At 43.4% G+C, this 13,590-nt stretch overlaps 1 protein-coding gene across 3 annotated transcripts in view; it reads left to right on the forward strand.

Moving 5' to 3' along the window:
* dock11 (dedicator of cytokinesis 11) overlaps nucleotides 1-13,590 on the forward strand; it is a 328,275-nt gene that overhangs the window by 74,460 nt on the left and 240,225 nt on the right. For all 3 annotated transcript variants that reach the window (XM_084319393.1, XM_084319394.1, XM_084319395.1), the window contains exons 6-7: nucleotides 9,393-9,488; nucleotides 10,307-10,441. In XM_084319393.1, the coding sequence (XP_084175519.1) occupies nucleotides 9,393-9,488; nucleotides 10,307-10,441 (231 nt within the window). The remainder of the gene's footprint in view (nucleotides 1-9,392; nucleotides 9,489-10,306; nucleotides 10,442-13,590) is intronic.

The following is a 13,590-nucleotide window of genomic DNA, read 5'->3' on the forward strand; positions in this document are numbered from 1 at the left end:
CAGCACCACACTCTGAAACTAGCTCTCCAGGTGGTATCAGATGAGATTTCAAAGAGTTCTTCCAAGAGTTTGGATGGAGATGTGTCAGGAAGCTTTGTCTCAATGTTGTCTGTAAAGGTTTTTTTTATCCAGAGTAACTTGGTGATCCTTTTCTGTGTTTTATTAAATAATGATTTTCAGATTTTGAGAAATGGTATTTTCATGGAGAACAGTGCAGCTGCAACAGATAGCACTTTAGTGATAATTTTCTGTAATCCAATTTTTTTTTTATAAATCTCAAGGCCCCCCCTGTCATGCCTCTGCGCCCCCCACTTTGAGACACACTGCCTTAAAGGAAAACTCCAATATTTTGGGAAATTAGCTTATTTAACATCTTCCCTGGAGTTAGACAAGAAGATACATACCTTTTTTGTCTCTGTGCATGCATTAGGCTTAGGGAACAGTCGCTCCGTTAGCGTAGCTTAGCTTCATCACTGGAAGTGGGGGAGGACAATAGCCTGACGTTCCCTTACAGTGTATACAGTCACCAAATACACTCCAAATACAACTCCAAAACGTTCATTTACGAACCTAAACTAACGTTACAACTAACCTAAAGTTACAGAAAGTTGCAGAAGCTACACCAGACAGTCTTTGTGCAGTCGCCTCTCCGATGGCCTTTCTCTCTGCATCGCCAACACACCAGTTCCGCCGTGGTCCTGGTCCTCTCCCTTGGCGTCGCTCTCTCCCGCCTCCGCGGCGGCTGGGTGGGTATCTTCTGAGGCCTCGAAGTTTCTTAACTTGGCCTTGAACTGTCCCAGCGTCATGTCCGCTGAACCGTGTGTTACCGGGAGTGTGAACGGTTTGTACAGCTCCGGTAGTCCTCTCATCATCATCGCCATCATTAGCCCATCGCTTGGTGCTTCTCCTGCACCCCTCAATGGTGTCGTGATCTGCTCCGCTCTGTTGACGTATTCGGTCACAGTCTCGGTGTGCCCCTTCTTCAGGGCCGTTAGTGCTATGTAGAGGGCCCCGACTCTGGGTCTTCCTCGCCCGATGTAATGCTCTCTCAAGACCTCCAGGCTTTCTCGGCCTTTGTCTTTAGTGTCGCGGAATATCAGCCCCAAGCTGGTGTCGTCGAGCAGTGGCGCTAACTCACAGTACGCGTCTGCGTTACGCTGGTCGTCCAGGGCTTGCTCTTCCGCCGTCAGGTCTCCCGTGGGGGCTGTCGAGATCGTCTCCTTCAGTCCCGCACTGTGCATGCAGCATAGCATGCGCTCTTCCCAGAGCTCATAGTCCTCTGCTTTTCCATTGAATGAGGGCCATTTGCTCATTCCCTTGGTCGCCATCCTCTTGGTTGATGGTAGGCGTAGTTTTAGCTCTTGTTGGCCTAGCGTCTAGCCACGCGGTGCTCCCGGCGCTAACCTAGCCTATACTTTAGCTAAGCTTGCTACCCTTATTATTTCGCCCCGGCGTGGTCTGGGCCCATAACCTGTTGACAGAATCCGGCTATAGGGCGACAATAATGTGGTCAAGAGGCATGGTTTCTATCTTTAGCCTTTACGCGGCGTGGTTTATTCATTCACATGGTATGAGCAGCAGTACATGAGGTCTCCTCTCACTGAGAGGCTGGGGGGGAAAGAGGTAGAGTAGGAGGAGACATCTCTATTTATACTCGCCACCTGGTGGTGTCTTGAGTGGCTCCGCCTAGAGCGTCCTCTAGTGGAAACAGTTATATATGCAGTTAGACAGTTACTAACAATCCTACATAGAACCTCTGACTTCAACAAGGACCATTTCAACAACTTTGGGGTGACAATAAGTGGCCCGGTTTTTATGTTTTTAAGTAATATAGAATGTGTTTGAGTAAGTCAAATGAATTTACATGTCATAGTGTTGCCTGAAGGATCTTAAATCCATCTCACTGTATGTTTATTTACCTGGCTATGTAGCTAATGTAGCTGGCTATGTATAGGGTTACAGCAGGGCAGTGTTGTAGTCGTGTCACTAAATCTCGAGGTCGAGTCTCGAGTCCCCAGTGTTCGAGTCTGAGTCCAAGTCCGAGTTGAGTCCCCATTACCCTAGTCCGAGTCTGAGTCCAAGTAATCAAGGTTGAGTCCACTCCACTCTGGCAGTCAAAGAGCTGACGTACAAATAAGAAAAGGTTCTACATTAAACATAAATGACACAGCGGTCACCATTTCAAAGGGAGTTTATTTACTTTGTGACACAATAGCCAAACAAATGCACTAGCCATCAATATCTTGTGGCAAATGATTAGGGCCTAAAAAAAAAAAAAAGCTTGAGTCCAAGTCCGAGTCGTCAGTGCTCAAGTCCAAGTCGAGTCCCGAGTCCTGGACGCGTCTATACTTTACGCAAGTGGCTTGTCCTTCCGCGTTCTCGTTTTGCGCTCTGATTGGCCATGCACGTTTCTGGTCATGTGACATGTGCGCCAATCGTGGGACGGCAAGTTCTGCGCCTATTTCCGGGTCTAACAGCCTGCAAACTACCTAACGCCTAGTTTATCACTGGTTAAGCTTAGGCGACTCTTTCGCAGTTGGTTAAGGTTAGAGTTTGGAATCAGGGCTGGCGTTCTATCGCCCTGCTCTCAGACAAACTCTAACCTTAACCAACTTCGAAAAAGAGCGCCTAAGCTTAACCGCCCAAAAAATCTTGCCGTCCCACGATTGGGCGCACATGTCACATGACCAGAAACGTGCGTGGCCAATCAAAGCGCAAAACAGGAACGCGGAAGGACTTGCGTAAAGTATAGAAGCGTCCTGGACACAGCAGCAGGGGATCAACAAAGTGTAACTATGCCTCTTAACTTAGTGCTATCAGCCAAGCTTGGAAAGGAAGTAGGCCTACATACAAATAAGGTACTGTATTAGTCATCGTCGTAGCTGTACTAGTAATAATACATTTTACTCATATAGCGCAGCCAAGCGTGAGCATATTGTACATTAAAGAGAAAAAGCATTTTTCATGCGCATTGATATTGACATTATTCCACACGGTATTCCGTCTTTGAGACGGTGCATGTACAGTAAATGCCATATCCCAGTTACAATAGGCCCGGGTGATCTGATACCCCTGACTATGAGAAACCCAAACATTATTGATGGGACATGTCGATATAAGCCGGGATACTGAAGCGTTACAAAACACCTTATCACGCTTTGGTTATACAGTGTTTGCAAGGTCAGTTTCCATAGTAATATTCACGTTGCCCTGTTTACTCATGTATGCGGGGCAAGCTTGTGATCGTGATCTGAAGATTCATTCATTCATTAAATCTTTATTCATACGCGATAAATACAAAGTAATTAAACTCATTCACAGTGTCCAGTTGCTGAATAAATACAGAAACATCAGACAATCGGAACAATTAAGAGCACATTTAAAAAAACAAAGCGGAGGTAACAATTTAAAAACTACATATTGTGGTCATATTGTGGGGCAGATGAGCCAAAAGCAGATCTACCCAGTTCAGTACAAACTCTAGGCACAAGTGTAAGACGATCACTGGATCGTGTACGACAGGGTCCAGTGGTCCATTCCAACAATGAAGTAATATACAAGACAAGATCCCAGGCACTCAAAAAGTATAACAGGAAGACAAATATGTTAAAAAGCTGTCTTATAACTAACTAACTAACTAACTAACTAACTAACTAACTAACTAACTAACTAACTAACTAACTAACTAACTAACTAACTAACTAACTAACTAACTAACTAACTAACTAACTACCGTAACTAACTAACTTATCTTTTTTCCTGTAATACTTTTTAACTTAGCTTTCTTTCTGAAATACTTTTTAACTTTGCTTTCTTACCGTAATACTAGTTGTCTTTTCCCAAAGACCCAAGAGCACCTGATGACTTTTTGTGAAAATATTGAACTCTGCTGCTTAATGAAATAATATAATCCGGACAGTGTAAGAGCGGAAGATACATTTTAAACGGGGGGTATAGCTGGTATCCTGAATGCTGTGTTTTGTAAAAAGCACTTGTTAGGACAGCGAATCCTCTGTACTGTTACGGTTCAACATGGCTTCTCACTGAAGTGGTGTTGTGGCCCGAGAGGAGTCACTGCAGACTTCTACTCTCCTGGTCCTTCGCTCCATCCGGCAGCACAGCCCCAGACGTACTGCGGGCCTGGCAGTGCAACCAGAAGCTTTTATAAAGCCCCTATAAATAGCCCCCCCATCAGCCCTCCACACCCCAACCCCCCCAGACAGAGGCGGCTAAATTTAGACGAAGGAGGAAAAAAAAGGGCTATAATTGAAGGGGGAAAAATGGTGCTGTTCCGGATGTGATGGAGAGAAGGAGGAGCGGAGAGGCCTCTGTCGCTCCTGCAGGAGCCCTGGCTAATGACACAGCATGACTCAGACAGTGTCTGCTCTGATGGGCTGAGCCTCTTGGGGTGAGCGCACCTATAAGCAGGTGCACGGTATGCGCACACACACACACACACAGACACACACACGCACGCACGCACGCGCGCGCATATTGCCGAGCGGTAATAGTAGGTTCCTTTTATCTAGTAGATGATTTTACAAAACCCTTTACATCGTCGTCCTTCACTCTCTGGGAGGAGGCGCGAGGCGGAATAACTATTTTGAATTAATCGACGATAACGCTATCAGGAATACTGGAAAAGGGGGTGAGCGAGTTGTGTAACGTGGTAGAAATGAGGTCATGGTGGGGTGAGAGTGCGCGTATGTATGTATGTATGTATGTATGTGTGTGGTGTCTTGTCAATCGCTGTGTATCCGAGGGTAGCTTGAGGAGAGGGGGAGGAGCCCAGCCAATTAGATTACAGGACGGAGCCGGAGAGAGCGGGACGTGTAGATGTCTGCTCTGTGAGCTCAGAGGACAGAGTGCCACTTACATGTGATTAGAGCTCCTTCGCCAAAGCGCACTCACCAGGGGTTCCCAAACTCGGGCCGCGACCCCCAAATAACGGCGTCTGAGAGCCGCGACCCCCACTATTATAGGAGGTAAAAAAATATATATATAAAAAAAAAAATTATATATATATTTTTTTATAAATGGAAATGTATGGTTGAAACATTCAAACGCACACACACTAATAAGCATTGGAGGCTTTTAACCAGGGCCGGACTGGGGAAATCATTCAGGCCAGGAAATATAGTGCAAAATATAGCCCCAGTCAGGCCACTTTTTAAGCAGGGGGTCCCCCACCATGACATTTGTTGTTACAAAGACTTCATTTCCTGCATTCTGGTGCAGGAATTTTTTTATTTGTACCCTTTAAATGCCAGTGTTTGTGATGGCATCACAAATTATTGTTAACACTTTAACTGCCGAAGGTTAAATTCATGATATACCATCCCTTGCCAGCTCTATGGAGAAGTTCCCCTTCTTTGCAGGGCTATAACTTTTTAAATTCTATTGCTAGATTGCCATTATTAGGGCCCATTCAATGTCCTATATGTATTGTTCAGGGTGTATGAACGTTAAACTTTTTCATTCACATATTCATACTAAAATATGGTCTAAAGTATAAGTATGTTTTTATCTTTTTCTGCAGCTTTCTCCAGAACGTGATTTATAGCTCCAAATGCATTATATTGATGATGAAATACAGTTTGATAGCGATCTGTGTCGGATACAAAATTTCAACTGGAGGTACTTTTAGAAGTTACTACACGTCATCTGATGTTGACCGGATGGGCGAGGGGGCGTTTATAATTCCGTGGGCAACGTTATACCATTCATCTAATGTGGGTCATATGTTGATAATAGCAGTTAGTAAAGAAGACGTTAGAGAATAACGCTGAATCTTACCGTGGCTTCCTCGCGCCGCTGGACGATGAGCGTGGAACTGAAATATTCCTATTATGGGATGTAGAAATATCCGATCCATTTCCAGGTTGTATAATAGTATATACGTCCAAATAACGTTGTTTATTGAGTTAGGGCGAGCGATCTATTATCCAGTGTTTCAAGATGGAGTCGCGGGAGCTATAGAGAGTGGCCGGACCACATTTGGATGAGTACTACCGGTTCAAAGGGTGACTTCCTGTTGGGCGATCTGCCGATCGGCCACCAGATGGCGCTCTTGAACCGCTAGAGGGTTGAGAGGAGACCAGCACTGTGTCTCAGGGCTGCAGAGGAAAAATATGATTTCGATCACAGATCTTTGAAATATTGATATTAACACTTTGGCTGCCATGGGTTAAATTCATTATCAACCGTAGGTTGCCGGCTCTATTTGTCTATAGAGAAAGTCCCCTTCTTTGCAGGGCTATAACTTTTTAAATTCTATTGCTACATTGCCATTATTAGGGCCCATTCAAAGTCCTATATGTATTGTTCATTGTGTAGCAACGTTAAACTTTTTCATTCACATATTCATAGTAAAGTATGGTCTAATGTATAAGTATGTTTTCATCTCTTTCTGCAGCTTTCTCCAGAACGTGATCTATAGCCCCAAATACATTATATTGATGATGCAATACAGTTTTATGGCAATCAGCGCGATATAAAAAATTCCAACTAGACGTACTTCTAGAAGTTACTACACGTCATCTGATGTTGACCGGATGGGCTAGGGGGCGTTTATAATTCCGTGGGCAGCGTTATACCAATCATCTAATGTGGGTCAAATGTTGATAATAGCAGTTAGTATCGAAGACGGTAACTTTACACGCTAAAACTCACCCCAGTCTCCGCGCGCCGTTGGGCGATCATCGTAGAGTAGACATTTTATCATTATGGGATGTAGATTTACCCGGTCCATCTCCAGCTTGTATAATGGTATATACGTCCAAATCATGTTGTTTATCCAGTTATTGGCAATCGATCGCTATGTAGTGTGTCGAGATCGAGTCCCGGAACCTATAGCTAGTGCCCGGAAGTAATACGGCGACCAGCACAATCTCCGTAGCACTTCCTGTTAAGCGATTGCGCCGATCGGCCACCAGATGGCGCTCCTGAACCGCCAGAGAGCTCAGTGGGTCCTCCTGGTGGATCTCAGGCCAGCGGAGGGGAAATATGAATCCTATCCCAGATTTTTGAAATATTGATATTAAAGACGCTGTAAGGCGTCTTCGGCAACTTGAGCATGGCCGGGAATGACGTGTTTAGGCGTTTTCCGGCAGCCAAAGTGTTAAAGACGAGTTACGGCGTCCTCGGCAACTTGAGCATGGCTAGGAAAGACGCCTAAACACGTTTTCGGCAGTTAAAGTGTTAAAAAACAAGCTAGCATATGTATGATTAGCAACAACACTGATTTTGATGGATTTTCTGTTTTTTTTTGTAATGTCAGATTGAAAAAAATACAATCTTTTATTCAACTTCAGCCCTGATCATAACACCACATATTCATTTTATAATTCTAACCCTTTAAATGGCAGTGTGTGTGATGGCATATATTTGCAATATATCAAATGCAAAGTAGATTTTTCTGGGGGGGATTATTACAGGCTAGCATGTGTCAATGATTAGCAACAACAGTTTTCTGTAAGGGTCCCGCCTCCACCAATCACATGCGGCTCCCTTTTGTGTGTGTGTGAGAGCACGAGAGAGATAGTTCTCCAACTTGTGTGAGTTGCAGTGATCTCCTGGTTGTTCCCCACCTAGGTTATCTAACTATTGCGCTGCTGCAACTAGAAACACTGGCCTGGCCTGCTTCTAAGTTCAGTGGCCTGACTGCATAAAAAAATAAATATATATATATATATATATATATATATTTTAACCCTTCTGCCCCCTTAGCGACTATTTTGTGTTTTTTGCCTATATGTATTTGTGTTTCTGTGTACAACGATGGCTGTGTTGATTATTATGTCATGAAATATATAAAAGGATCATCATTAGAATACCTCTAAAAAAAAAGTTATACACTTTAGCCTGGCAAAAACCTTGGTGTTTTTTTTCTTTCCATTAGGGTTAGGGTTAGGGTTACCCAGACAGAAAGATTAGGAGAAGGTAAAATCGTATCCCTGTGCCCGTGCCCACCCCAACACTTGCTCAACAGTCCCCTACCCTAACCCCAACCCCAACCCTAACCCTAACCCTAACCCCAACCCCAACCCCAACCCTAACCATAACCCTACAAACGGAAATATTTGGAATCTTTGATAGATATGTTGAGTTAGGTTCATAGTGGTATTCATAAAAAAAGAATTGGAACGAAATATTACAAATTAAGTTTTTTATGACCTTGAACATGATGCAATCTTTTCATGCACTAAGGTGACAACTCTGCTAAATCGTTAGGGGGGCAATAAGGGTTAAATCATCTGGCCCGGGTCACGACCCCCACTTTGGGAACCCCTGCCGCAGACATCTGCATATATTCCTGTTTACATACCGTACACACTGTATATACTACTACTACTACTCTATATATATCCTGTTTACATACCGTATACACTGTATATACTACTACTACTACTACTCTATATATATCCCATACCTACTCTTATTCGTTATTTCACTGACCAGTATGGCTTACTACCATAGTGTATATATATACCTGTATCACTGTACATAATAATACTGTACATACATCAGATTAGCATATTTACTCAGTAGCTTTGTTATATATATTTAATTTAATTTAATTTAAATTAAATTTCATTATTTTTTTTGTTTTTTTTGGAAGTTCTACTACTATGATTTGTAAAAAAAAAAGACAGAAATAAAATCATTCATTCATTCATAATCACTTGTTACTGTATATTGTTAATGCACTTTACTGTTACCTTTGTACTCTGGTTAGATGGCTGTTCCGGAGGGGTTCACATGCCTTCGAGCAACACTGTACTTATTTTACTTATTTTATGACTATTCTTATGTCTGCACGTTCTACGTTGCACTACTTTTATTGTATTTTATACCTATTCTTATGTCTGCACTTTATGCATTGTTTTTATTCTGTCAACTGTATACAAATGTTATGCCTATGTTCATTTTATGCTATTTGCTTGGCTGCGGTCCATGTGTGAAAGGTGCTATATAGATAGTTATTATTATTATTATTATTATTATTATTATTATTATTATTATTATTATTATTATTATTATTAATAATTATTATTATTATTATTATTATTATTATTATTATATTGTAAAAAAGAGTATGCATTGAAATGTCTGTAAGTCTCGACAACATTGAAAATGAGGGTGACCTCAATTGTCCTTTTTGGGAATAAATAAAGGTATGAATGAAGATACCAACTTCTTTTCATTGAACTGTACTTGTGCTGTACGACGACAATCTAATCTAACTGTACTGTAACTTAGTGACATTGAGCTTTTGGGTATTATTTGTATTGGGATACAGTGTACATGCACATTGAATGATGTGTTTGCTGCAAATATGACAGTCTTGTCTCTTGTTAACGTGTGTGTGTCCGTGTGTCCATGTGTCTCAGGACTCTGCATCTCTGTGCTCCCAGAGGGGGGGCATCATGAAGCAGGGTTGGCTCCAGAAAGCCAACATTAACAGCAGCCTGTCCGTCTCCATCAGGGTGAGTCACGCAGCCGGACGTCCTGTCTCTCTTGATTCATGCGGCAATGACAGCCGACGGGGGGCACAGGCATAATAATCCAATAACACTGAGACTGAGGGAGACATAATAACACTGAGGCTGTACTGTATGTGAGGGAGACAGAATATCACTGAGGCTGTACTGTATGTGAGGGAGACAGAATATCACTGAGGCTGTACTGTATGTGAGGGAGACAGAATATCACTGAGGCTGTACTGTATGTGAGGGAGACAGAATATCACTGAGGCTGTGCTGTATGTGAGGGAGACAGAATATCACTGAGGCTGTACTGTATGTGAGGGAGACATAATATCACTGAGGCTGTACTGTATGTGAGGGAGACAGAATATCACTGAGGCTGTACTGTATGTGAGGGAGACAGAATATCACTGAGGCTGTGCTGTATGTGAGGGAGACAGAATATCACTGAGGCTGTACTGTATGTGAGGGAGACATAATATCACTGAGGCTGTACTGTATGTGAGGGAGACAGAATATCACTGAGGCTGTGCTGTATGTGAGGGAGACAGAATATCACTGAGGCTGTACTGTATGTGTACATGTATGTGATACACTCATTAACATCACCCCCCCCCAGGAGTAATAATCTCATTAACATCACCCCCCAGGAGTGATACTCTCATTAACATGACCCCCTCGCACCCCAGGAGTAATACTCTCATTAAGTGATATAAATGTGTGATACAAGTTACAACAGGTGTGATAACGAGCCACACGTCAGATCTTTGCTTTGTGTTGACGGTGACTTCCATCTTCTCCCCATCGACACCACACAGGTGTTCAAGAGGAGGTACTTCTACCTCTCCCAGCTCCCCGACGGCTCCTACATCCTCAACTCCTACAAGGATGAGAAGAACTGCAAGGACACCAAAGGATCCATCTACCTGGACTCCTGCATAGATGTCATTCAGGTACACTCACTGCCGGCGGTGGGCTTTACTTTAAAGTAATGTTTTTTTTTATCCACTTTTTCTCCCATTTTTCTATATTTTCTCCTATCCCAATTTCGTATCATCCAATTCAACCCTCCCCTGTCACGAACGCTGTTTCTTGCCTCCCACAAGCCGGCTGCAATGTGGACTAAGTCATACATAGCACAAGTCCCCTCCGGTACTTGAGGTAACAGCAGTCGCATCTTTTCACCTGCGCAGCTCGATCTCTCAGTGGCGAGGAGTAACGCGTGGGAGGCTCACGCTGCCCCCGACACTTCCTGATTCTACTGCGCAGACGCACCAACCGACCTGTAGGAGTCGCTGTCCACAACGCCCGATCCCCACCCATCAGTTTCCCACCCCCTAATACGGCCAATGTGTATTAGTATGAACGACCAGCTAAACTGAAAGCAATGTGGAGCGCTGGGCTCGAACAGGCGAGCCCAGCGTTTCCGCATTCGTGGCGAGCGCCTTGCCCACTACGCCACGTAGCCGCCACTTTAAAGTAATGTTTTACATGATCCCTGACCACTTCCCTCAACATAGCTTACGTTTGAGATGTTCACGGCTACATTTTGGAGATGCACTCATGTGGGAGTTTTGGCCTGATGGTGGCTCTAGGGAAAAGGGGAAAAGGGGTCACCAAACTCAAAAGGTTTCTTCTTGAAGCCGATATATAAATATGTGGATAAAAGAGAATTAATCAGTTATGCCTCGATCTGGTTAACCACATAACGTGCACCGGGACGTATACTTTGCATTTTGCGAGGATCTACTGGCTTGGGGCTGCTTTTTTCGCCGAACATATAATATACCGTTTCGAAACATCTATGTGCTGCCGTTCGAATGCCACCTCACTCTACTAATTCCGTGCCTCGGTTCTCGAGTTAAATGGCGATATGTTTTTCGGGCGAGCATCTTTTTACGCGCCGCGCGTCAAATGACAATGTCGGACAGTATACGCTCGAGAACTGACCAATTCACCGCTTATGCCGAAAATGATTGGTCAGCGTTGTGAGTTTAATGCTGCTTTGTGGTGTAATTGCCCTTTAACAGTCACTTTCTATGCCAGAAGAAACTATTAATAGTGCATTTTTATGAAAGCTGAAAAATAGTAAAAAATTCCCGAAAATATTGGGTATTATTTTTTGCCAATATTGCCCAGCCCTAGTCCAAAACACAGAAACTATGGTGTTGAGAAATGTATGATTCCGGTAGTCATGAGTATGTAATTCCCACAGTGTATTCTGTCTGTCGTTTGTTTTGGTTTGGTAACATTGTCCTCTGAGCTACGCAGCCTTCGTTTGAGACTGGTCTTGAAATGGAAGATGTTGCACAAGTCTTGTAGCCATGAGTGACTTTTTTTCTTTTTCTAAAATTTCAAAACGCATAAATAAACATAAAAAATATTGAACGTTCAACCCATCAAATTTCAGACCAATTGAACAAGTGGAACCGTATAAACCCAGCTACCTTGAAAAAATACCTTGTAGTAAAAAGCACAAGCAAAATTCTTGCAGAACCAGGTGGGCCTTAGAACTTATATAATCACGTGACTCCCAGGCTCTACAAGGTGAGGGCTGCCTTGTTGGTATGCAACACATTGGTATTACAAGCCCTTCTTACAAATCAAGGTTACAGAGCACAATGAAATATAAAGCCAAGGGTTTTATGAAGCTATAAACTGTCTTATGTAAATGTCACTCTAGATTAACAAGGATTCATCACAATTCTGCGCTGGCAGGAGTCACTTGGTGAATACAAACACGGAAGACAGCTACTGTATGATGGAGGTGGTCAGTGGAGGGACAGTGAAGTGTTTACCTTATAAGTATTTGGGGTGATACTTCTGTACAAACAAAACTTTAGGGCATGTATCATTACCAGTCTGTGTTTGAAAGCATATTGAAAGAAGAAAAGGCTCTCTTTCACCTCCTTCTCGCCCCCATTATCGTCTGCTCACAAATGAGCTGGCCTCCACTGCACATCAACATATATAAATTAAACCATAAACTGTGACTTCTGTCTCCTCCATGTTTACATCCATCTTCATTATTGTTCATTTGTGCATAAGGGTCAGTTCAGGAGCGTGACCAATTCACACTGACATCTGATATTGGTCACATCATTGGTAAATCAGAATTGAGCACAAAGGCTTGCAGTGTGAACGTATCCTCCTAAGTGGTGCTTCAGTGAGGCCTAGGCTGACTGGTGAGATTGCAAGGAAGCTTTCACAGAAATGAATGTATAAGAGATTTATGAGCAGAGTGGAGTCACTCTTGGATGTGGTGTCAGAGAAGAAGCCTGGAGAGTGCTTTGTGTCTGCTGCTCGTTATGCAACAAGAAATGTACTGGACCTGTAGTTCAGGATGTCCTCTGAACTCTGTCCTCTGGACTTGTCAGTAACAATGCCCCTGTTACGGTGATAGGGACACCGTATAGCTGTGAGTGCCGTCCTTCGGACGAAGGAGGTCCTGACTGAATTTGGTCGTTAAAGACGCCTATCGCAAAAAGAGTAGGGGGTTCCTCTGCGTTCCTGGCCAAATTCCCAATCAGGTCTCTGACATCAAGGCCACCTATTCATCCCTCCCCCTTAATTGGCTGATATCAATCCCTGTCTCCTGAGCCGTTCAGCCATGTGATGTGTGCCTGGTGCCAGTGTATGGCAGCCATTGAGCCTGCGTAGCCCATGGTTGGGTGCTACCAGTAGTGGTGAAGGAGGCAATTTTCACCCTACATTGTGGGGGAGTGCTTTGAGTGTCTAGAAAAGCGCTATATAAATGTAATGATCATTCATTCATTCGTAGACTGACAATGACACTAGCTCACTGAGTAATGTCACTAGCTCGCTGAGTAATGACACTAGCTCACTCAGTAATGTCACTAGCTCACTGAGTAATGTCACTAGCTCACTGAGTAATGTCACTAGCTCACTCAGTAATGTCACTAGCTCACTGAGTAATGTCACTAGCTCACTGAGTAATGACACTAGCTCACTCAGTAATGTCACTAGCTCACTCAGTAATGTCACTAGCTCACTCAGTAATGTCACTAGCTCACTCAGTAATGTCACTAGCTCACTGAGTAATGTCACTAGCTCACTCAGTAATGTCACTAGCTCACTGAGT

This window comes from Notolepis coatsorum, assembly GCF_963971535.1.
Source record: "Notolepis coatsorum genome assembly, chromosome: 1".
Lineage (NCBI taxonomy): Eukaryota > Metazoa > Chordata > Actinopteri > Aulopiformes > Paralepididae > Notolepis > Notolepis coatsorum.